Source organism: Myxocyprinus asiaticus, chromosome 35 (assembly GCF_019703515.2).
Source record: "Myxocyprinus asiaticus isolate MX2 ecotype Aquarium Trade chromosome 35, UBuf_Myxa_2, whole genome shotgun sequence".
Lineage (NCBI taxonomy): Eukaryota > Metazoa > Chordata > Actinopteri > Cypriniformes > Catostomidae > Myxocyprinus > Myxocyprinus asiaticus.
The window spans coordinates 2,674,062-2,700,000 of record NC_059378.1 but is presented as its reverse complement, the minus strand read 5'-3'; the positions used below and the strand labels follow the sequence as shown (position 1 = coordinate 2,700,000).

General features: G+C 38.0%; 1 protein-coding gene across 1 annotated transcript; it reads left to right on the top strand.

The window, feature by feature from the left end:
• The first annotated feature begins 620 nt into the window (after nucleotides 1–620).
• Nucleotides 621–23,378, top strand: egln1b (egl-9 family hypoxia-inducible factor 1b). The gene is made up of 5 exons (XM_051672234.1): nucleotides 621–1,649; nucleotides 14,952–15,071; nucleotides 18,121–18,257; nucleotides 18,345–18,412; nucleotides 22,635–23,378. Exons 1-5 carry the CDS (start codon nucleotides 924–926, stop codon nucleotides 22,691–22,693), a joined length of 1,110 nt encoding a protein of 369 aa, XP_051528194.1. The 5' UTR covers nucleotides 621–923; the 3' UTR covers nucleotides 22,694–23,378.
• Nucleotides 23,379–25,939: the final 2,561 nt, after the last annotated feature.

The following is a 25,939-nucleotide window of genomic DNA, read 5'->3' as shown; positions in this document are numbered from 1 at the left end:
TCCTTAAGTCCATTTATTTGTTTTTATTAACTTGCTTGAACAGTTCTACAATATAGTTCTGCCCAGACAAAGTTGCTTTTAAAGTCTTGGGAGGTTATTTATTTATTTATTTCTCTTTCTAGATTATTTATTTTTCTGCATATTCTGCCTGCAAATCATTTGTTTAAGTCTTGTGAATTCATTAATTAATTACTTTATTTAATAATCTATTTATGTATTTATTTATCTACTTTGCATATTCTGCCTAAGCAAAAAAATAAATAAAATAAAATAAAAAATCTTGGAATTTGTTTATTTATTTATTTATGTTTCTTTTTACTCTGCAGATACAATAATTCTGCCCATGCAGAGTTCTTAGGAATCTTGAGAATTTATTGTATTTATTAATTTGCTTTTTCTCTACTCTGCAGGTACAATAATTCTGCTCATATATTATTTATTTATTTATTTATTTACTTCTCTTTCTACTCTGCAGATTCTTCCTATGCAAAACATGTTTCAGTAATGGGAATTTTTTTGTCTCTATTCACTTGCTTCTCTCTACTATGCAGGTACTGTAGTTCTGCCAATGCAATGTTGTGTGTGTGAGCAGCGCATGTGAGTCATGTCTATTCTGTCTTCAGTGCGCATGCGCAGATGGTTGACGTGCGCTGAGTGCTGAAGAAAAAGAACAAACGGCGCCATGCGCTTCCATCAGACTCGCGGCTTGCGCTGAGACATCTCAAGTGTCAAAATATAGATGTCCTGGGAATGTGAGCGTGTCAGATTTCCTTCGGTCAAAGCAGGTGAGAGAGCCGACTGTAATGAACTTACAGGGCAGCGTTAATTCAGTTTCAGTTCTGGATGCTTGTGGTTAAGTTGCAGGGTGATACTGTAAGCAGGGCGCTGAGGTGGCATAAGTACAGGGATATACAGCGTAAAACATGGAGGGAAAGTCAAAGGAAAGCGAGAACCTGGAGCGAGAACGGCAGTTTTGCGAGCTGTGCGGGAAAATGGAGAACCTGATGAAGTGCGGACGGTGTCGCAGCTCGTTCTACTGCAGCAAAGAGCACCAGAGACAGGACTGGAAGAAGCACAAGCGCGTGTGTAAGGAGGCCGACAAGCCGCAGACCGCTGGAGAGTGCAGCGCGACACAATGTAACACTTCTGAGAAGCCGAAACAATGTAACACTTCTCAGAGCGACTCTTCTCTTGTGACGTCAGCCGGCGAAGGCATGCGAGATTTTATCAAGTCCGCCACAGACTCGGATACGGTGTCTGACACCAAACCGCCCGGTGACGGCGTGTCCAACAGTTCCAAACCCAACGGACAGACGCGGTACCCGCCGCAGAAACTGGCCACGGACTATATCGTGCCCTGCATGAACAAGCACGGCATCTGTGTGCTGGACAACTTCCTCGGGGACGAGATCGGACGCGGCATTCTGGAGTACGTCCGAGCCCTCTACCTGACCGGCGGCTTCACGGACGGACAGCTGGTCAGTCAGAGGAGCGACTCGTCCAAGGACATTAGGGGGGATAAGATCACCTGGGTGGAGGGCAAAGAGCCGGGCTGTGAGCGGATAGCGTTTCTCATGAGCCGCATGGACGATCTGATCCGACACTGTATCGGCAAACTGGGCGACTACAGGATCAATGGAAGGACAAAAGTAAGTAAGACTGGTGGAGCTGTCAAAAGAGTCAACTTCAAAACACAAACTTCAACAGAAACTCATTTACACACATGTATATGAATATAGGCGATGGAATATATTTGACCCACTCTGAAGCAGCTTTCTAATGAAGTTTAAATAATGTTGGCTGATAAAGTCATTTAAAGGAATATTCCGGGTTCAATACAAGTTCAGCTCAATCGACAGCATTTGTGGCATAATGTTGATCACCACAAAAATAAATTTCCTTTCGTCCCTCATTCTCTTTAAAAAAGCAAAATCAAGTCACTTACAATGGAAGTCAATGGGGTCAATCTGGAAACGTTAAAACACTGTTTCAAAAGTATAGACACAAGACATAATGTGTGTGTTAACATGATTTAAGTGTGATAAAATCACTTACTAACCACATCTGTGTGAAGTTATATCCACTTGTACAACTGTGTTGCCATGACATGATGCTGTAACATGATCTTTCACAAAAACTATGATTTAAACAACTTTACAGCTTAAATAATTCACGAGTTTTAACTGAAGAATTAATGTAAGTGCTTTTGTAAAATTATAAGCTTCACATTTCTGCCTTTAAACCCTCCAAAAATTGGTCCCATTGACTTCCATTGTAAGTGTCTCACTGGAACCTCCATTTTTGGCTTTTTTTTTTTTTTTTTTCTTAAAGAAAAGGAGAATTTCTTTTTTGTGGTAAACAACATTATGCCACAAATGCTGTCGATTAAGTAACTTGTATTGAACCCGGAACATTCCTTTAAATGCTTTCGTTTGTAGTTCTAAAGTGCATGTGGGTCACTGACAGATAAGGTTATCCAAGGTTATAAAAATTGAGAAATCTTTTTAAATCTACTTTAAAACACAGGATAAATACAGTTTCTGAATCCATGTTGGTTATACACATTTCTGAAAAATATTTACAGCATTTTCTACAAAAAAAGAAAAAAGGAATTACTTTTAAAATGTCATGCAATGTAACCATCAAGAAAAAGGTATTAAACTACTTTTCTCGCACCTTTAATACATGAGAGTGTACACATATTTAAATCATCAAGACGTTTTCTTAGGGTTACACCAAATGACCTGAACAAAATGTGCCTTTTCATAAAAACGTCAAAATATAGATATTTAATGATTTGACAAAGTAATGATTTTTGTCTTGAGTGTCTAAATTCATCTTCTGTTTAATGTTTTATCACATGACAACAAAATGGCTAGCTAGATGTACCACACGACCTTGATTTGATGGACAAAAATGTATTTTTATTATTATTTATATATATATATATTTTTTTCCAATAATTTTAGCTTTGAATGACTGTCTCTCTGGACTGTTGCACCACATGACATTTTTTACTTTAAGCTCCAGAAAGAATTTCAAAATGACTTTGAACTCAGTAATAGAAAACGTGTTCTTCATAAAAGATGTGTAATTGTTTTGTGTGGATTTCATTTGCAATGCATTTTTGAAAAATACATAAACCAGTGTCACGTCATTTACCTGTAAATCTCATATATTATTATTAACTCTGACTTAAATTATAAAGATAAAAAAAAAAAGGTTGTCTATTAGTGTATAGATAGAATATGCTTTTTAAGGTCAACTGTTATTGCAGTTTCATGCGGCTCTCTGTTTATTAGCCTAGAGGTCATGGACAACTAGGAATATCTGAGCTGAAAGGACAAACAAGACCATCCAGAAGATTTGTTTGATTGATCTTGCTTTATTATTTTTTAATACTGGTTGTAAATGAAAACCACAGCACTGTAAATTGTTTTGCATACATGCACATGCATACAGCCCCCCTCAGAGGGTTTGACATATGGCAGGGGGATCAGGTGAAAGACCCAATAACACATTCCCATTGAAAGGATTAGGTTTAGACTAAGATCCGTGCCACTTTAGATGGGGAGACGCCTCATCTCTGATCCTCTGTTGATGCAGAGACGTGTCCACACCTGTCAAAGTTCTGATACTGAAGTGAGTACATTTAAACTTCAAATAAATGCTGCACCACTTTTTTTTTTTTTTTTCCAGTAAGTGGAGAGGAGACAGGAAATGGCAGGGGAGAACAGTGGGAATGGGATTGGGAAACGACCTCACGAGCTTGGACTCGAACTCAGGTCACCCGCGTTGCATCAGCACCATATGTCATGAGCACAGCCCGCTAGGCACCACTTTTAATAGTTCAGGGTCATCACACATTCACATGATACCTGCCAGTTGAATCTTGGGCAGTATTATTGAGAAATTATATTAAACATTAAGGCATGCTACTTTTAGTAAGTGCACCCTTTTAGTTTCCTCTCTGACACAGGTGGCATGAATATGTCACTATGTTTTTTATCACTGAGTGCATTACTGAACCAATACATTTCCTAAACATACGTCACCTGCTTTTGAATTGTGTTAGTAAGATGAGTGCATCTTAAATCACCTGGTTTACACATTACCTGCTTAAAGGAATATTCCAGGTTCAATACAAGTTAAGCTCAATCGACAGCACTTGGCATAATCTTGATTACCACAAAAATATTTTTGACTGGCCCGCAAAATCGAGGTTACAGTGAGGCAATTACAAATACAGTGAATGGGGCCAATTCAGGTTCAGTTTCTCCCCCAGATCGTTTTCCATTTTTTTAAACTTTCAACACGTGAAAATAATGTCAGGTTGAACGTTGCTTTAACCAGGAGCTTCCTGTGGAACCAAAGCCTTCATTACTGATAGTGGCTTTTTGAGTTGACCACGAGCAGCATGGCTCTGTTTTCCCTGGTCAGGGGAACACCTGCGACCACCTGCTGCTATCAGGTGTACCCGACACATGAAAATGTGTTTGGACAAACCATAACCTCTCGCTCTCACACTTTAGGGAAACCATTAACTTTTCCTACTTGCTGTAAACTCACACACTTATACCCTATGAGAATTTGCGATACATAATGCTAAAGTTTGTGCACTCTTCAGATTGTGATTAAGTTCCTTGTTTGCTCGTTTGCATGCCAGTGTGCTTGGGCTTGTCTTGGGTCACATAGTGTGAAGAATTCTTTGGAGTTCTTCACAGAAATTTATATAGAGTTGTTCTTTCTATGGAAGATCTTTTTAAAAGGTCTCTTCAGAGCGCTACTGATACTTGACTGACTGTGTCTGGGGGCGAATGCACTGACTTTCTTTTGTGCTCCCTGTTCACCACAGCAAGCCGTCACAGGAAAGCTGTTTGATCAGTCACTTACGCCTTTAAACAGTCTGTCAATTAAAACAGTGTATGAGAGAGGAACCTGAATTAATTGTAGGGTTAGGGTTAGAGGAATGTACAAGTTAAGCTCTATCGACAGCATTTGTGTTGATTACCACAAAAAATAATTTCGACTCGTCAATCATTTCTTTTTCTTTCTTTATTTATTTTCTCCCCAATTTGATATGCCCAATTCCCAATGCGCTCTTTAAGTCCTCGTGGTGGTGTAGTGATTCGCCTCTTTCCGGGTGGCGGAGGACGAATCTCAGTTGCCTCCGCGTCTGAGACTGTCAATCCGCACGTCTTATCACGTGGCTTGTTGTGTGCATCACTGCGGAGACGTAGCGCTTGTGGAGGCTTCATGCTATTCTCCACGGCATCCACGCACAACTCACCACGTGCCCCACCACGAGGAGGATAACCCAACGTGACTCTACCCACCCTAGCAACCGGGCCAATTGGTTGTTTAGGAGACCTGAAATTTGCAGACAATTCAGAAGTGAAAATATTTTTTTAACGGAAATTTTTTTATTTATTTTTTTAAATAATTGTACTGTATATATTATTGCAATCAGTAAAAACATCAAACTCATAAAATAGCCATGTGTCATATGTTGTTGGAAAGCTCTCAAAGAGTAGAATACAACCAGCCTATTTGTTTTACTCACAGACAAATATATAGCGAGTAATAGCTATGTATATATCTTTGACAATTATGTTGGTGTTGCTTATATGCCGCATTTTTGCTTTTGACTTCAAAAATAAACGGAACATAAAATATCACACCATTACTTAGAGGAGGTGATTTTCTTTCAAATGAGCACACACACAAGGTAATCAGATACATAGATCATTAGATAATCCACATGAAGCACAGTGTTACATATGGCCACCAGGAGATGGCGCCAAGTACATGACACAGACTCAATGATGACTCAAATGACACAGAATGAAACTCATTCTGTGAAATCTCATTGCTAAAATCATGTCTGCATGCTATGCAAATCTTTAGTCATTGTTGTGATTGAACATGTAATTAGTTCTTATTTACAGTTATTATGTTTTACTTGTTTGGAAAGGCTTTTGGACACATGGAAATGTTTTTGGACACTCTGATCAATTATTTTTGTAATGCTATAACTTCTGATTGCTTTGTATCAACACAAAAGTTTTCTCAGATACAGTTGACATGATTGGGAACAAAACAAAAGCAGTTTTTCAGAGCCACCTTATTTACATTCATATATAATGTAAAATAAGAAAAAAGCGGCATCAGGTTTCTTAGTCTGAGAGCTTCAGAATGTATCATAATCTATATCATAATTGAAAAGTTTTCTTTACAATGATACCAAACACTTGACCCTCCTGTTTTTTTGGTTTTTTTGCAGAGTTATAAGCCTTTAATTTTGGGTATGCCACTGAAACAGAGCATCTTTAAAAACACCTTCAGAGTGTAAAGGGTTAAATACTTGCTCCTGTTTCAGCTTAATATGCAAAGACAACTTAAATCATTCACGTAAATTTCTTCGAAATGTGTAAAAACTGGTCTGTGGTGCTTTTAAAACTTCACTTCCATTGTAATTACCTTGAATAGGGTCAGATATGAACTTCTCCATTTTATTTGATTTTCATCTGTGTCATCCTTTTATGTCAAATACTTTAATTCAATCAATTAATTAGATTGATTAAATAACGAGAATCAACATCAACTAATATTTGGGTGCTGGTATTGACACAATTTAATTAATTAATTTTTTGCCCCAGACCCATGTTAGTTTTCCACCCTGACCTTGAAAGTAAGTAACCAATATTTTAGCTTTTGTTTTTATAAAGGGGGTACAAGAGAAAGGAGGAGGCGAGAATCGGCTTAACAATATAAATAATATTTAATTAAATAAAAAGACACACAAACACATACAGGGCAGCTGCCCATAACTCTGCCGTCTTCGGTCGCCTTTATCCCTCGCTCGCCTCATTTGGCTGATTGGGGTCCGGGCGTCCATCATTCCGCCCGGCCCCGCCCTCCTCCGTGCTACAGTTTTTTATTAAACAAGGGACGAGTAAAAATGTTATGCCACAAACACAGTTGATTGATCTTAACTTGTATAAAACCTGAAACATTACTATAAATCAAAGAAAGGGTCCATCCATCCATGATATTTGTTTTTTTTTCTCACTGTATGTTTGAGTGTTTATGCCTTTAGGGCAAAGTTGTACCCCTTCACTCAGTAAAAGGGATGGCAGTGTGTCAGACCTAGTGCAACACACACGCTCACACAAAAGAGAAGGACAAATCAGGAAAACAAATCACTGTTATGGAGATGTGTTAGATTAAATGATTAGCCCAGGCCATAACAACATATTAAAGGAGTGTTTTTATTTCGTAGGGTTGTATTCACAAGTTTTTTGAACAACCAGTGAGTGCTGTTGTGATGACTCATTATTGCGGTTTGCCGGTTTTGTGCTTCTGGTCTATCTTAAAATGATTGTAGTTACTCACACACTGTGAACTAGAACCATTTGAATGGTTTGATTAAAGTTAAAGGGATAGTTAAGCCAAAAAGTCATCAATTACTTTTACCGTCATCCTCAGGTTGTTCCAAACCTTCTTCCGTGGAGCACAAAAGATGTTAAGCAGAATGTTAGTGACCGACAGCCTCACTTTCATTGTATGGAAAAAAAGAGCAGCCTTTTTTCTGCTGAAGAAAGTAAGTCAAAGACGTTTGAAACAAAATAAGGGTAATTAAATGACGATGCCATTTTTCATATTGGGGTGAACTAATCCTAAAAATAGGGGTGACAATTTAACACGTTAATGCAGTACAATTAATTATACAAAAACAATTAAAAATAATGTGAAAAAAAAATGAACACAATCACAGTTAGTAATATTCCTTCCGTATAAGCAGTTCAAGCTTGGAGTACCTCCTGTTTTCTCCAGGGGGCAGTAAGCGAAACTTGCTGTATATGCAACGCGCAGATTATACAGAGAACAAACCACACTCACTGAGAGCAGACAGCACAAGATGAGAACACGTTCTTGCCTTCAAACGCAGCTTAATGGAGTGCAAATCTGAAACACAAGGATCTCAAGATGTGATTTTTCTAAGTTTCAAACTTCATTTAACGTGACACAGTGACCTAAAAACGGTACGTTTATGACGCAACGCAACTGAGATGGTCTAAAAGCATCCGTCTAACGTAGATGTACATTGATGCGTACTTATTTAATATATAGCCCTTATAATAAATCTTGGACTGATTGATGAATTCAGTTGCGAAATTGATTGCTGTGATATTCAATAATATGGAAATAAATAATATATGGCATTCTAAAGCCAATTTGTGTATCGTCTTTTTTAATGCTTAACTTGTGTGCCTCAATAATGTAATGCATTTTAATTATCTGTATTCTTTTTTTATATAAGTATTTTATTTCTTATTATTTAAATATAACTATTTATAATTATTTAATCATTATATATTGAATTATTGTTATTTGAGGGGCTTTCTCAACTAGTATGTATGTATGCCATTAATTGCGATTAATTAGATTAATCGGCATGCCATGTAATTAATTCGATTAAAATGCTTAATCGATTGACAGCTCTACTAAAAATATAAGCTCAGGTTCAGCATGAGCTGTTGCTGGTTGCAACAACTAAAAAAAAAACCTAAAAAAACAATTTATGATTTTTGGAATATTTGTATAGCATGGCAACAGATTAGAAAAGAATGTCTGTGCCCATCATCTTATACTTTGTATTTTGCTGTTTTGTTTTTGTAGAAATATATGCAATTTGCATGTGGGTATGGAGGCTTTAACATGTAGACTTAAATAAAAATATTTAAATTAAATTTTAAAGAGTTCAGTTTTACTCGACATAATGTTTAAGGAATTTTTTATGGGTTTGGAACAACATGGTGGTGAATAAATAATAGAATTAAAATATTTGGGTAAACTATTGCAATCAGTGTTTGTTGTAAAGGTCTTTTAGCCATGTCTTATGCTCTGCAGCGAACACTCTTATTTTGTGGATTTTCTAGTAGTGTTGCACCTGCAACTCGGGCATTAAAGGAATATTCTGGGTTCAGTACAAGTTAAGCTCTGTCGCCACAATTGCTGTCGATTCTCTCTCTCTCTCTCTCTCTCTCTCTCTCTCTCTCTCTCTCTCACACACACACACACACACACACACACACACACACTGAGGCCCTAATTGAAATGCTCATTGTGCTGTGGGACTGTGGCATCCCTTCCATCTCCTTCATCCTCCTCTCCGGTCAGGGATCTTTGAAAGCGATGATGGGAGAGTGGTGGCATGGCATCCTGACGCAAAACCCGCTGCGTGATGTTGCTTCTCGCCCGGTTGTTTTCTCAACCCAGCATGCCCTGCACTCTGCGTTCTCTCTGACGCAGCTGGCTCTCATGCTCACCCCTACCGGAATGATTGAAGCGGTGTTGAGCGATTTCACCCTTATCTACGCTCGCCCATTCACGTAGGGGGTTCACAGATTGCGTCAATGCCCACAGCTCCCTTTTTTGTTCTGGCTTGTCTCTCTTTCTCTCGCCCTGTATCTACGTCTCCCTTTCCCTTGGTCTTTGTTTACGTTGTCCGTCGCTTTTGCACCTGCCGCCAGGAAAACACAATTCAGTTGAAATGTCGTCACATGCATTATGATCTGTTGTGCATTGCGTGCCATTGCAGGCTACAAGACTTGGCCTTTTAAAGAAGTCGAGGTGCAAAGGGATGATTGAAAATGACATGTTCCTGATGAGAGAAACAGAAAAGATAACAATAGTCGTCATCGCATTAACTCACCCTGGCTTGGACTTTCGGTGACCCCCGCATTCCTCTCTATTCCACTTGAGTGGGTGCTATACTGTTGGTCACACCCCAGCCCCGCTTACAGTCATGTTGTGCGGAAAAGGTCCTCAAGTACAGTCACTATTAGATATGTTACCAGCATGACTTTAACTGTTGTCTTCTTTCTGATGACGTTGTTTCTCAGGAAATCTAATATCAATTTATAGGCTTCAGGAAATTAGCTGGAGAGGAGGAGAGATGTTAAGGTACATCCTGGTGTTAACAGCTGTGTGTGTTTATGCTCTGATGAGGGGATGGGTGTGTATGGACAGTGACCCCAAAAAGTATTTGGATACCTATGTCACACATAAAAAAGTATTTGCTTTATGAAATAAAATATTAAACCAAGTGGTTTCAGTTTATCTAACAGAAAGATAGCACAAGTAAGGATGCACCAATGTAAAACATTTTGGCTGATACCGATTTTAACAAAATAAATCTAACGACTGATACCGATATTTTGCCACTTACCTTATTTTGTCATCAGATCACTGTTTTACTTTGGAATTATGCTTTAAAAATTTACAAAGAGGTACAAAAGCTTTTTTGGTGTTCTAACAATAAATAATTTCCATTGAACATTGGATCTGTTGAACACATGACTGGCCAAAATTTTAAAGAGAGCCACAATATAATAGAATATAGATAAATAGAAAATAAAAAGATAAAAAAGATTAAAAAAAATAATTAAGTATAATAACATTATTATTCATATAAAAAAGCGTATTTTGTACATCTAAAACATTTGTGCACTTTTGTTTTTGCAGTTCAAAATGACAGAACTCACATTTGACATGTATGTAATGTATATAATAGAACATTACAAATTAATACTATGCATGTTAGGCAATTCCATGGAAATGTCAACCACATCATGGAAAATACAAGTTTTAACCTAAGAAACTAAATTCTGTATTATAGTGGTATAATGGACAATGGATAATGTCATCCAGACCGCTAGAGGGTGCCGCCTGCTCACACAGTGCTGAATGCCAAAATGCAACCTTTTACGGTTAAGTAATCGCACAAGGCCATATTGCAATTTCAGTCTTTATTCAATCAATCATTCTGCATTAATGGATATCATACCTGTGTTTCAGAAGTCAAAGTCTGCTTGTTTCAAAGCATTTTGGATGGAAATTTTCATTAAAAAATTTGAAAGCTTTCTTTACAATGACCAAACACTTGACCCTCCTTTTTATTTTTTTTTATTTTTTTATTTATTTTTGAGTTATAAGCCTTTAATTTTTGGGTATACCACTAAAACAGGAAATCTTTATAAACACCTTCAGAGATTAAAGGGTTAAAAAATGTTTTGCCTATTTGTTCTAAATAATAATAGCCTAAACACATTTAAAAACTCAGCTTTTTAACTACAACTGCCACAGTTGTTGAGAAATAATTATTTTAAAGATGGATAAATGTGGGGCCTGGGTAGCTCAGCGAGTAATGACATTGACTACCACCCCTGGAGTCGCTAGTTCAAATCCAGGGCGTGCTGAGTGACTCCAGCCAGGTCTCCTAAGCAACCAAATTGGCCCGGTTGCTAGGGAGGGTAGAGTCACATGGGGTAACCTCTTCGTGGTTGCGATTAGTGGTTCTCGCTCTCAATGGGGCGTGTGGTAAGTTGTGCGTGGATTGTGGAGAGTAGCATGAGCCTCCACATGCTGTGAGTCTCCGCAGTGTCATGCACAACGAGTCACGTGATAAGATGCGCGGATTGACAGTCTCAGAAGCGGAGGCAACTGAGACTTGTCCTCCGCCACCCGGATTGAGGTGAGTAACCACACCTGAAAAAGGACCTACTAAGTAATGGGAATTGGGTATTCCAAATTGGGAGAAAAGGGGATTAAAAAAAAAAAAAAAAAAAAAAAAAGATTGATAAATGTTAGTAAGGTTGATGATGACCAATTTGAAAAACTTCTATTTTGGCACATGGCACTGTGTTTTCTTCTCTTTCACCACGTGTCAGTGCTGTCTAGCCGTTTCAAATGGTTAAAGTGCACTATAGCACTTCAAAATAGAAAATTCTCAGACGAATTCAAATGGGTTGCACAAGTTTTGCGATCTGACCATGAGCAAGATGAATATCATAACATTAAAAAAAAAAAAAAAATCTCAACATTTTCAATGCAGGCAAAACTTGACGGGAACTGACTTCTTACATCTACTAAAAATCACTGCCATACCTGTTGATTAAAGGGGTCATGACATGCCTTTTTAATTATTTTAATATGTTCCTTGAGGTTTACTTATAATATTAGAACAGTTTTGTGCTAAAACAAAACAGCAGTATATTTGTAAAACATAATCATTTTCCACACTTTGTCAGAAACGCTCTGTTTTGGTGTTGCTTCTCCTTTAAGACTTGACAGTACATGCCCACTGTTCTGATTGGCTCTCTGCTCTTGACGGACCTGCTCTCTCTACTTGCCATCTCACTACTTACTGATACTGGGCGGGGCTATGGAAGTGATAAGGTAAATTAGGCTTTTACTTGTTGTTGTGAAGGCGGTCAGATGCAAATGTCTACCACAGTGTGACATCACAATGCAGAGGAAGTAGAGAACGAGTCGTTTTGGCAGCTTGGCCTCAACAGATGCTCTTTTTGCAATGAGGAGAAAGTTTGAGTTCTGAAACTTACAGTATGTTTTTATAGTACAATGACCTCTTACTGTATATGTTAAAAAAATCAAGGAAAGTTTGATTCCTCATGTCATGACCAATTTAAAAGTCATTGAGCAAAAATGGCTTATAAAAGTGAAATTAGTTCTGAGAAAAGCTCTATCAGTATTTGTTTGCAGACACTACATGATTTGCTTTTTTGTATCTTATGCAATAACATTCATACATTTTAAGTGTGACTTGAGTCTCCAAGATTGTCCACATGTTATTTTGGGCCACTGTATTCTAAGTATTACCAAGAATGTTGGAAAAGAGCTTTGTTTTTTGTTTTTTTTTTTCTTTAAAAATATCTTCCTCCTCCAGACAAGTCAAACACACACACTGAGAATAAATGGAAAACATGCTCATGTCATGTCTCTGGGGATGATGACTCTGTCCCTGTGACATTATGTTGTAGGGTTAGAGGGTTAAGGCCTAAAAATCCCCAACAGTTTGTAGTGCACAAAAATAGTGTCGGGTCATGTACCGTCACTGGAGTGATAAGATTTAGGAGCCTACGTGCAGAAGTGAGTGAGAAAACCTAACCCTAAAATACAAGTTCCCGGAGGGAATCAATATCAGTGAGTCATTCTGACTGTGTGCTCTTTTCAGTTCACAGAAACACACCTCGTAGTACTGGCACAAAGTTTTGTGGGGTGCCGATTTTTTGAAATGTTTTGTCAATCATTTAAAGGTAAAGTTTGGCTTTGCTGCGCTCTTGTTTAAAGTTTGACATGCATTCTGACCTAGAAGATTGTTTTGCATCCTTCTGGTTATTTAAAAACGTCTCATTTAAAGGAAGTACATATTGTTTGTGCCAAAAATGTAGTATTACAAAGTTATACACAGGTCACATGTCCTGGACTGGTGTATTGGCTTCTAGCTATTTTTATACGTTTTTGAGTCATTATGTCCTCTGTAACACTTGCCTGATAGCTTGAAAGCATGCATCCATGTGTAAAAATACACTACACTGCTATTTTTCCTTTTTCATTAATTAACACTTTCAATGTTAACCCAGAGAACAAAATAAGTGGGGTAGAGGAAGAGCGGGAAAGGGAAAAAAAACTCTCACAGTTATCACTTTATTTTTCAATTTGATGCATGTTGTTGTGCTGTATGGTGTGGTACAGTATCTGAGTGGAATTAAATGTCTGTTTGTGAGAACCAAGGCAATAAAACATACTGCAATACACAAATATAGAGCAAATCAGGTGAATCCCATGCATCTAACAGGGTCAGGTGTTACCACAAATTCAGCAAAAAAAGAGAATTTAGGATATTTAATTAAATAAAATTGCATTATGACTAGAGGTCGACCGATAGTGGATTTTGCCGATACCGATAACTAAGGTTGTGGCAAAGGACAATAACCGATTAATCGGCCGATAGTTTTTAAAATTGATTTATAGAATGTCAGTAAAATTTCTTATTCTTTGTTTACCAAAAAGTCCAAAATTAATAAAATCCCAGATGCAGTTTATTGTTCAACCAAAATCTCAATAATAACCGGAAAAAAATGACGATTTGGTACATAACACGGGATTTTTAAGTATAAACAAGCACGCAACACACCAGGGACTCTTATTTTGTAATACGAAATGAAGAAATAACTATCGGCATAAAAGTTTGCTATTAACGATAGTTCCAAAAAGCAACTATCGGCACAGATTAATTGGTAAAACCGATATTTTGGTCTGCCTCTAATTATGACTCATTTTTATGCTAATTTCATGATATTCTCCCCTCAGATCTCATTACTGTAATGCATTTAACTTTTGAGTTTGTTTACAATTCTCACTACTGTTAATTGTGATTCACATTGCTGTTGCACAGTTTTGAAAATCATCCTGTCTGGACACAATTATTATAATTTTTTTCAATTAAAATCAGCATAAAGTCTGGCTATGAAATATAATCTGGATTTATTGTTATTAGTAGTAGTAGTTGTATAACAGTGAATATTACATAACTATATAGCAGTGATATATTTCTGTTGTACTTCTTTTTTCATTGAAATGGAGCTTTTATTTTTAAGTGAAGCCATTTCTGTTTCTGTGTGTTTTTGATGGCGTGATGCTCGTGATGGTGCTTTTTTCCACGTATGAGTCAAGGAGCTCTAAAAGGTACGAGCAGCTGGCGTCGACACAACACCAGCTCCACATATTTACTTTAAAGCACGCAGCACATGCAAACTATATATTTATCTCATTAAATTACAGCCTTTGTGGTTTAATAATCACACTAGGACATAACATGATTATGAATGTTTACTAAATGACGTTCGTACATCGGATGGTATCGGTTTTTGTGCATTTTTACAAGTACAAGTACGTGAGTGCGGCATCGGACCCAATTCCAATACCAGTATCGGTATTGGGACATCTCTAGTCAAATATTTTAGAAGTTGTGTGAAAGAGTGAAAGTAGAGATTTATGGAGTTCTTCACTTTACCGTGTCTTCTTGTCATCATCTTGAATATTTGGCCCATTATGAAAGCAGCCCCTGCTGTTTTTCCTTCCAGGCAATGGTGGCATGTTACCCTGGCAACGGGACAGGATATGTACGGCACGTGGATAACCCTAATGGAGATGGGAGATGTGTCACCTGCATTTATTACCTGAATAAAGACTGGGATGCCAAGGTAGGAATCTTTTCCAATTGGTGAGTATAAGTTCTGCAGCATGTAAGACTGTGTGAGATTTGTTTAAGCTCTTCTCCATTTGTTTGCTTTTCTTATCTGATGTAGACTGCTCAAACTTGCATCTGAGCTTACTTTCAATACAATAGAAATTCAAAACCAACGTGGTGCTGTTGGTACTTTGTATCAATAGGCCACACGAGAGACTGTTGTTTATGTGCTGCTAACAGAGTTCTGCTCCCTTAGGATTTGTAATTAATGAAAAACTTAAAGTTCTAAATAAATCATGCATGTTTTAATTGTAATGCAACTCATTTTGCACACACACACTTGCTTAAAAGAGGAAACAAATATATAAAATTACAAAATATCATTGTATAGGATCTCAAATGTTTCTCTGGTTATTCTGATGCCAAAGCATGTCATCAGAATGATTGTTTACGATTTCCTCCCAGAACCGTACGACACACTTTCACTCCCAGACATTAAACATATGCCGCTAAATGCTAGCAAACAAGTTAGAGCGTTTTGTCTGCGTGCTCCAAAATGCAAGTTTTTATTTATAACATTTAATAAAAGTGCCACAGTGGCTTCAACTTCCATTTTCAGTTCTATTTTGCGCCAATTTCTACAGAAGTGACTATTCTTTTCTCTTTTGTTTTTTTTTATCAAAATATTAATAAATACAGTCTTGACCAACACAAAATAGGTATTGTTTAAAGCTTAGAAGCTCTTCAATGCATGCAGGTATTATGACAAAAATGAACAACTGAAATAGCCATGTGTCATGTCGTTGGAAAGCTCTTAAAGAGTAGACTACAGCCAGCCTGTTTGTTTTATTCAGACTAAAAGATATCAAGTCATAGCTAAGTATACGTCTTAGACATACATGTTACATCTAAACAGGTGTTCCTTATAAGCAGCGTTTTCGCTTATAACTTAACGAAACATAAACAGAGCTTAAAATGTAAAGAGACAAACATTGAAGAAGGTCCGGTGAAACTGAAACATTTTTGTCTTTTTAATATGCACGGAGCACTTTATTGCACATTTTTGTACTGATGAACAAATAAAAGAAGAACATTGGATATCTCTGTTTTTTTGTGGATAAATAAAAGTATACTATATTGAGAATAAAATAAAACATACCATTACTTCGAGGAGGCAGTTATTTTTAAAACGAGCCCTTACACAACGTTATCAGATGCATAGATCATTAGATAATCCACACAAAGCACAATGTGCACACCGCACATAATGTGCTATCTGTAGCTAAGAACACATTAGCTTTCCTGAATCAGATGACGTCATCAGAAATGATGCAGTACATTGTCCAGCTTCATTGAATGCTAAACCAATCATATTAGGATTCAGATCACTGCAACCAGAGGTGGAAGTCATCCAAATGTGGGCAGAGAAGATTGTTCCCTTGACACAATGATGACTCTAATGGCACAGAATGAAACTCATTCTGTGAAATCTCATTAAAAAAATAGTTTCTGCATGCTATGCAAACCTTTAGTCATTGTTGTATCTGCATGTGTGCTTAGTTCTTATGTACAATTATTGTTTTTATTTGTTTGGAGAGGCTTTTGGACACTTGAAGACATTTTTGGACACTAGGATAAATTGTTTTTATAACACTATAACTTTTGATTGCTTTTGTCATATCAACAAAAAGAAGATTCTCAGATACAGGTGACATGATTGGAAACAAAACAAAAGCGGTTTTACGGAGCCACCTTATTTACACCATGAGGTATATAATGTCAAATCAGAAAATAAGAAAAAAGTTTTGAAAGAGACATGAGAGTTTTTGGGTTTGTGACGGGTTCAATCTAAAAATTTGACAGTATGGATTGGCTCTGTTGTTGAACGATGTTAAACCTTTAACAACGATGTTATACAGTCTACATGTTGATAGTTAATGTGCTGAACTCCACCTATGTGGAGGGGAACTGCTTTCAAATATCCACTAAAATCACCAGAACACCAGTTGATTAAAAATCATTGAGCAAAAAATGTCTCACTTTGTTTGATATTGTGTATCTTATGCGATGAAATTGATACATTAAGTGTGGTATATGTATCCAAATAGTTCCAGGAGAACTCTCATAATAACATTTAAAGCAGCCTGCAGCTGATCTGACACTTTCCACCACCACTGCAGTCACTTGCCAAATCTAAGGTCAGCTCTGCATCACAGCGGTGTCTCTCCTGCTCTAGAACGTCACGACCGGCTGTGGAGTCTAACGAGAATGTTGATCCAGATGTTCTCCCATCCCTCTTACATGAAGTAAATAAAAGAGTTGGCCAGAAGCAGAGGAAGGATATTGTTTAGGATTAATAGAAGGAGAGAAAGAAAGATGTTGTTTGCTCTGTTATGTTTAGTTGAGATTATAGACTCAAGGGCCAGGCTGCGTTTTGTCTAGATGTTATGGTTGAAACACACACTTTGCTTGAAGCACGTAAGTTCTCCTAAAGTCATTTGTTACTGTAAGTATCAGAGCCAAAGTCCCTCAGTGATCTCTCCCACACATACTGTAAAGACATTTTGATATTTTCCATCCTTTTCAAGCTGAACAGGATGACATTAATGCATAATACGCCTAGAGCTGCTGTACACTGATATACACTCCGGTTATCTTTCTCATATCTCCCCCTTTAATGAATGGAGAGGAAAATAGCCGTGTCACGCAAACCTGCTTATGTAAAAGTCACTGTGTGTCAGATTGTTTTTAAGCTAAATTTAGCATCAGGTTGTCCTGGCGCAGGAAAAAATATGTTCCCTCCCAGAGTTTCGTGTGAATGAAACCAATTTTTTTTCCTAACTCACTTTGTTGCATTTATAATACTTATGTAATGCTAAATATATTCTTTTTTTTACAGTTCGGACAGTATGCCTCCCTGCAGTCTCTGATATGGCATTTTCACACTGCATGAATTGTCTAGAAGCTGAAACTCAATCCCAACTTTAACCTGCCGACAAACCAAAAAAGTTTTGTAATGTAGGATTATGAAGGTTTTGACCCCTCGTCTGCTCATTCCATAGGAACATGGTGGGATTCTGCGGATCTTTCCAGAGGGAACAGCTCAGTTTGCAGACATTGAGCCTAAGTTTGACAGACTCCTACTCTTTTGGTCAGACAGAAGGAACCCACATGAGGTCCAGCCAGCTTACGCCACCAGGTCAGTAAAGGTCATAATAGTTGTTCCGTAAGAATGAATGTGATGAATTAAATCAAGCTGATGTCCTGGATTGTGATTTGTTTGCAGGTATGCCATAACAGTGTGGTATTTTGACGCTGATGAGCGGGCACGAGCTAAAGAGAAATATCTAACAGGTGAGATAAAGCACTCAATGATCTTTCTCAAACTCAACAGCGCACTTATGCTAGTCCTGAAATCGATGTTCCTCCTTAATTGACAGATGTAAATGTGTTATCTATACATTTCTGTGCAACTTCTATATATTTACATCCACTGTCTATAGATGGCCAATCTCTGCCTCAGCATCTCCCTGTTCCATGTTATGTCTACACTGCAAAAATAATTTTCTTACTGAGTATTTTTGTCTTCTTTTCTGATAAAAATGTCCAAACATCCTTAAAATAAAGCACAGCAGTTGGCAAAATATACTATATATACAGTATATGCAATATATATATATATATATATATATATATATATACCAGTATATTATATATGTGTCTATACAGTGCGTATATATTATATATGTATATATACAGTTATGCTGTGCTAACACTTTTTGTAGATTTGTAAACATGGAAATTGCATTTTATTGTTATTGTTGGTGTTGTTCTTGTGATGCTAGTGTTTCCCTCTCAATCATTAGGCCTAAAAAATTGCTAATTATGTGGGAGTTTATGTCAAGTCTCATAAAATCTCAAGACATGCAGATTTTACGTATTAAAGGATAATACAATTTGTTTTATTAAAAAGACAAAAACTTAGTGGGACCCCTGGAGTCTCGAGTTCGAATCCAGGGCGTGCTGAGTGACTCCAGCCAGGTCTCCTAAGCAACCAAATTGGCCCGGTTGCTAGGGAGGGTAGAGTCACATAGGGTAACCTCCTCATGGTCACTATAATGTGGTACTCGTTCTCGTGGGGCGCGTGGTGAGTTGTACATAAATGCCGCAGAGAATAGCGTGAAGCCTCCACACGTGCTATGTCTCCGCGGTTACGCGCTCAACAAACCACGTGATAAGATGCACAGATTGACAGTCTCAGACGCGGAGGCAACTGAGATTCATCCTCTGCCACCCGGAGTGAGGCGAGTCACTACACCACTACGAGGACTTAGAGCGCATTGGGAATTGGGCATTCCAAATTGGGGAGAAAAGGGGAGGAAAAAAAAAAGACAAAAACATAAATATCACATTGAATATAAGTATTCAGACCCTTAACTCAGTACTTAGTTGAAGCACCTTTGGCAGCGATTACAGACTCAAGTCTTTTATGGTATGATGCAACAAGCTTTGCACACCTGGGGGGATTTGCTGCCGTTTTTCTCTGCAGATCTTCTCAAGCTCTGTCAGGTTGGATGGGGACCTTTGGTGGACAGCCATTTTCAGGTCTCTCCAGAGATGTTCGATTGGGTTCAAGTCCAGGCTCTGGCTGGGCCACTCAAGGACATTCACAGAGTTGTCCCTAAGCCACTCTTGCATTGTTTTGGCTGTGTGCTTATAGTCATTGTCCTGTTGGAAGGTGAAGATTCGGCCCAGTCTGAGGTCCTGAGCACTCTGGACCATGTTTTCATTAAGGATATCTCTGTATTTTGCTGCGTTCAGCTTTCCTTCAACCCTGACCAGTCCCCCAGTCCCTGACGTTGGAAAAACACCCCCACAGCATGATGCTACCACCATCATGCTTCACCGTTGCGATGGTATTGAGCAGGTGATGAGTGGTCCCTGGTTTCCTTCAGATGTGATGTTTGGAACGGAGGCCAAACAGTTCAGTCTTCATTTCATCAGACCAGAGAATCTTGTTTCTCACAGTCTGAGAGTCCTTTAGGGGCTTTTTTACGTGTCTTGCACTTAGGAGATATTTCCATCTGGCCACTCTGCCATAAAGCCCAGATCGGTGGAGTGTTGCAGTGATGATTGTCCTTGTGCAAGTTTCTCCCATCTCCACATATGATCTCTGGAGCTCAACCAGAGTGACCATCAGGTTCTTGGTCACCTCTCTTACCCGATTGCTCAGTTTGGCCAGGCGGCCAGCTCTAGGAAGAGTCCTGGTTGTTCCAAACTTCTTCCATTTAAGAATTATGGAGGCCACTGTGCTCTTGGGAACCTTCAATGCAGCCAAAATTTTGTTGTAGCCTTCCACAGATCTGTGCCTCGACACAATCTTGTCTCTGAGCTCTGGTTTGGTTTTTGCTCTGATATGCATTTTCAGCTGTAATACCTTATATAGACAGGTGTATGCCTTTCCAAATCATGTCCAATCAATTGAATTTGCCACAGGTAAACTCCAATCAAAGTGTAGAAAAATCTCAAAGATGATCCAGAGAAATGGGATGCACCAGAGCTAAATTTCAAGTGTCATAGCAAAGGGTCTGAATACTTATGTTCAATTTCAGTTTATATATATATATATATATATATATATATATATATATATATATATATATATATATATATATATACAGGTGCATCTCAATAAATTAGAATGTCGTGGAAAAGTTCATTTATTTCAGTAATTCAACTCAGATTGTGAAACTCGTGTATTAAATAAATTCAGTGCACACAGACTGAAGTAGTTTAAGTCTTTGGTTCTTTTAATTGTGATGATTTTGGCTCACATTTAACAAAAACCCACCAATTCACTATCTCAACAAATTAGAATACATCATAAGACCAATAAAAAAAACATTTTTAGTGAATTGTTGGCCTTCTGGAAAGTATGTTCATTTACTGTATATGTACTCAGTACTTGGTAGGGGCTCCTTTTGCTTTAATTACTGCCTCAATTCGGCGTGGCATGGAGGTGATCAGTTTGTGGCACTGCTGAGGTGGTATGGAAGCCCAGGTTTCTTTGACAGTGGCCTTCAGCTCATCTGCATTTTTTGGTCTCTTGTTTCTCATTTTCCTCTTGACAATACCCCATAGATTCTCTATGGGGTTCAGGTCTGGTGAGTTTGCTGGCCAGTCAAGCACACCAACACCATGGTCATTTAACCAACTTTTGGTGCTTTTGGCAGTGTGGGCAGGTGCCAAATCCTGCTGGAAAATGAAATCAGCATCTTTAAAAAGCTGGTCAGCAGAAGGAAGCATGAAGTGCTCCAAAATTTCTTGGTAAACGGGTGCAGTGACTTTGGTTTTCAAAAAACACAATGGACCAACACCAGCAGATGACATTGCACCCCAAATCGTCACAGACTGTGGAAACTTAACACTGGACTTCAAGCAACTTGGGCTATGAGCTTCTCCACCCTTCCTCCAGACTCTAGGACCTTGGTTTCCAAATGAAATACAAAACTTGCTCTCATCTGAAAAGAGGACTTTGGACCACTGGGCAACAGTCCAGTTCTTCTTCTCCTTAGCCCAGGTAAGATGCCTCTGACGTTGTCTGTGGTTCAGGAGTGGCTTAACAAGAGGAATACGACAACTGTAGCCAAATTCCTTGACATGTCTGTGTGTGGTGGCTCTTGATGCCTTGACCCCAGCCTCAGTCCATTCCTTGTGAAGTTCACCCAAATTCTTGAATCGATTTTGCTTGACAATCCTCATAAGGCTGTGGTTCTCTCGGTTGGTTGTGCATCTTTTTCTTCCACACTTTTTCCTTCCACTCAACTTTCTGTTAACATGCTTGGATACAGCACTCTGTGAACAGCCAGCTTCTTTGGCAATGAATGTTTGTGGCTTACCCTCCTTGTGAAGGGTGTCAATGATTGTCTTCTGGACAACTGTCAGATCAGCAGTCTTCCCCATGATTGTGTAGCCTAGTGAACCAAACTGAGAGACCATTTTGAAGGCTCAGGAAACCTTTGCAGGTGTTTTGAGTTGATTAGCTGATTGGCATGTCACCATATTCTAATTTTTTGAGATAGTGAATTGGTGGGTTTTTGTTAAATGTGAGCCAAAATCATCACAATTAAAAGAACCAAAGACTTAAACTACTTCAGTCTGTGTGCATTGAATTTATTTAATACACGAGTTTCACAATTTGAGTTGAATTACTGAAATAAATGAACTTTTCCACGACATTCTAATTTATTGAGATGCACCTGTATATATATATATCCATTTGCAAAGTTATCAAAAATCTGTTTTTTTCTTTGTCATTTTGGGGTATGGAGTGTAGATTGATGTGAAAATCTAAATAATTTGAAGCATTTTAGTATAAGGTTGCAACATAACAAAATGTGAAAAAAATGAAGGTGTCTGAATACTTTCTGAATGCATTGTATGTACAGGGATATGACTTATCAGTGAAAATCATTTATGAGTATATTTTTTATATACGAGTTCTTCATATGCCATATTTAAGCAGTAAGGCATGAGATGCTGTGCTATATTGTGAATATTCCCCTCTCTCTCTTAGGTGCAGGTGAACGGGGTGTGAAAGTAGAGCTAAACAAGCCGTCTGAGCCCAGCTTGTGAACGAGGGATAAAGTGGACAGGGTGGACCTCCAAAGAGCTGCTGCCGGCTGCTGATAGAGGGATGAGCAGAGGCGGAAAGAAAGCCAGCAATCGACTTTCTCATTCACCTCTCCGTCATCTATAAGGGACTCTGAATGTGACAAAGCTGTGCTGTGAAGACAGACTATACATGCTTTGTGTTTCCTTTATGAAACATGCTGGCTTTCATATGTTAAGGATGGACAGAATGCTAAAATTAAGGGTGTGTGGTGGTTATTTTAATGTACAGTTTTTCCACCCCGGTCCCCATCAGCTTTGTCTTTGCACATTTATTAGTAAAGGTACCGTTTTGACTGGCAGTGCCACAAGCTACATACAAAAAAACAAAACCCTTTTCAAATTTATTAGCTATGAAATGTACTGTATGTACTATTCTGCTCAAAGAGTCACTGTATAATATTGGATTTGTGTTTTTGTATGGTTCGTAATACAGTTTTCCGGGCTCTCCTAATTGGAGCTACATGGAACATGCTTCTGCATCATGGCTTGCATAGTAACCAGGTGCGTTGCTGGATTGTGTTTGCCAGTTATCAGCCAATTTGTCTGTTGTTGCAGACGTTATGTCTCTGTTGCCTGAAGCCAAAACTGACATCTCATGTCTGTCTAAGAGATCTGAGTTTTAAATAAAAAGGCATTTTTTTCCCAATGCAGCTGGTTTAGTGTATTATTGACGCCATCTTATGGCTGTTAAAGGAATATTCCAGGTCAATCAACAGCATTTGTGGCATACCACAAAAAAATAATTTTGACTCTTATCTTCTTTTCTTTAAGAAAAAAGAAATAGAAAAAATCTGGGTTACAATGAGACACTTAAAATGGAAGTCAATGGGGTCAATTTTTGGAGTGTTTATAATTTTATAAAAGCACTTACATTAATACTAATGTTAAAACTTGTGCATTATTTGAGCTGTAAAGTTGTTTAAATCATCGTTGTTTGTTTTCTTTACAACAATGTTGTAAAATTGGCTCTAACTTTACACAGAAAAGTTTAGTAAGTGATTTTATGACACTAAAATCATGTTAACACTCATATTGTTTACGTCTTGTTATACTTTTGAAAAAGTGAGTATTTAAACTAGAGGTAGACCGATATAACGATTTTACCGATTAAAGGAATAGTTCACCCAAAAATGATAATTCTCTCATGATTTACTCACCTTTAAGCCATCCCAGATATGTGTGACTTTCATTCTTCAGCAGAAACGAAATTAAGATTTTTGTAAGCACATTTCAGCTCTTTTTGTCCATACAGCGCAATTAACCAGTCGACCAATGAATGTCTTCTGAAGGAAGGAAGTGCTCGCTTAGTATACAACAGAGGAACGAATGTCATGCAAGTGTTGGGTAATTTCAAACAGCGTCCCAGAAGTAACGATTTAAAGTTAAAGACGTTTTCATTATCGATTTGTTTCTTACACAAACCTATTGATTTGCCTCAGAAGTCATTCATTGAGTGACTGGAGTCATGTGGATTACTTTTATGCTGCCTAAATATGACTTTTGGATCGACAAACAGCCAGCAGCCTGATGGCACTTGCATTGTATGGACAAACAGAGCTGAAATGTGCTTATAAAAATCTTAATTTCGTTTCTGCTGAAGAAGGAAAGATATGCACATCTGGGATGGCTTAAATGTGAGTCAATCATGAGAGAATTTTCATTTTTGGGTGAACAAACCCTTTAATCACTGCCAATAGTTGCCAAAAGTTTTTTTTTTCTCTCCCCTTTTTCTCCCCAATTTGGAATGCCCAATTCCCAATGCGCTCTAAGTCCTCGTGGTGGTGTAGTGACTCGCCTCAATCCGGGTGGCGGAGGACGAATCGCAGCTGCCTCCGCATCTGAGACCGTCAATCCGCGTATCTTATCACGTGGCTTGTTGAACGCGTTACCACGGAAACATAGTGCATGTGGAGGCTTCACGCTATTCTCCGCGGCATCCACGCACAACTCACCACGCACCCCACCGAGAACGAGAACCACATTATAGCAACCACGAGGAGGTTAACCCATGTGACTCTCCCCTCCCTAGCAACCGGGCCAATTTGATTGCTTAGGAGACCTGGCTGGAGTCACTCAGCACGCCCTGGATTTGAACTTGTGACTCGGGTGGTAGTCAGCGTCAATACTCGCTGAGCTATCCAGGCCCCCCGCCAATAGTTTTTTTACATTTATTTATTATTTCTCCATGTTCCTCTGTGGCCGGCGCTATTTTGATTAGATAATCAAATGTTTTAAATTGATGCGAGGACATGCAAAGAAAAATGAGAATATACTGTATGAAAACATGCCTCGTTACACATAGTACATTGTCTCTAACTTCTTATCTTGTGAATAATAATAAAGCATTCCTCTTTAAACCTCATCTCATATTATATTTCATCTCATGTATATATTTAAAATCCTTCATCTAGTGAATATATAGGCTATAAAAAGCTTAATTTGCTCCAAATCTTCATTTTTGCTGGTTATTATTGGGATTTTGGTTGAGCAATAAACTCTATCTGGGATTTTATTCACTTTGGACTCTTGTAGCCTTTGTCTGTGCCTGTCATAGTAAAAAATATTTTTCTTTAAATTGAGAACATTCTTTAAATATAATTTAAAAACTACTAGCTGATTAATCGGTTGTCTGCCTTTTCTACCACCTTAGTTCTCGGTGTCGGCAAAATCCACTATTGGTCGACCTCTAATTTTAACGTTTACGGATTGTCCCCATTCACTTCGTTTTTAAGGGGATGGGTCAAAATTAATTTTTGTTGTAATCAGCATTATGCCATAAAAGCGGTGGATTGAGCTTAACTTGTACTGAATATTCCTTAAATGGTACAACATGCTAGTGTTCATGTTATTAGTATTTTTCCAAAAAGATCCCGAAAAAAAAAAAGAATGAAAATCATCCAAATAAGGGCATCAATTCCTCTGTTGAGCCAGCGTCTTCTAGATAATAATACTGGGATTTCACAATTACCAAAGGTTAAAAGTTATGTACCTTAGTCAGTGTAGCAATATCTTTGATCATTTTCAAGATGCTTTTTATAGGATGAATGTTTAAATACAAGAGAATCTTCTAAGGGCAAAGGGCAAACACTTGCATATTTGGTGACTGAGGACTTTAATTTAATTGAGGTATTAATGGGGAGCAGGGATTGTGTTAATACATAAGCCCATTTATTAACTGACTTTTGAAATAACCCCCTGATAGCACAC

Coding starts and splice junctions, on each gene's coding strand:
- egln1b (XM_051672234.1), top strand. CDS start 924: ATGGAGGGAAAGTCAAAGGAAAGCGAGAACCTGGAGCGAGAACGGCAG. Junction 1,650..14,951: donor GGATCAATGGAAGGACAAAA/GTAAGTAAGACT, acceptor TTTTCCTTCCAG/GCAATGGTGGCATGTTACCC. Junction 18,258..18,344: donor CAGCCAGCTTACGCCACCAG/GTCAGTAAAGGT, acceptor ATTTGTTTGCAG/GTATGCCATAACAGTGTGGT.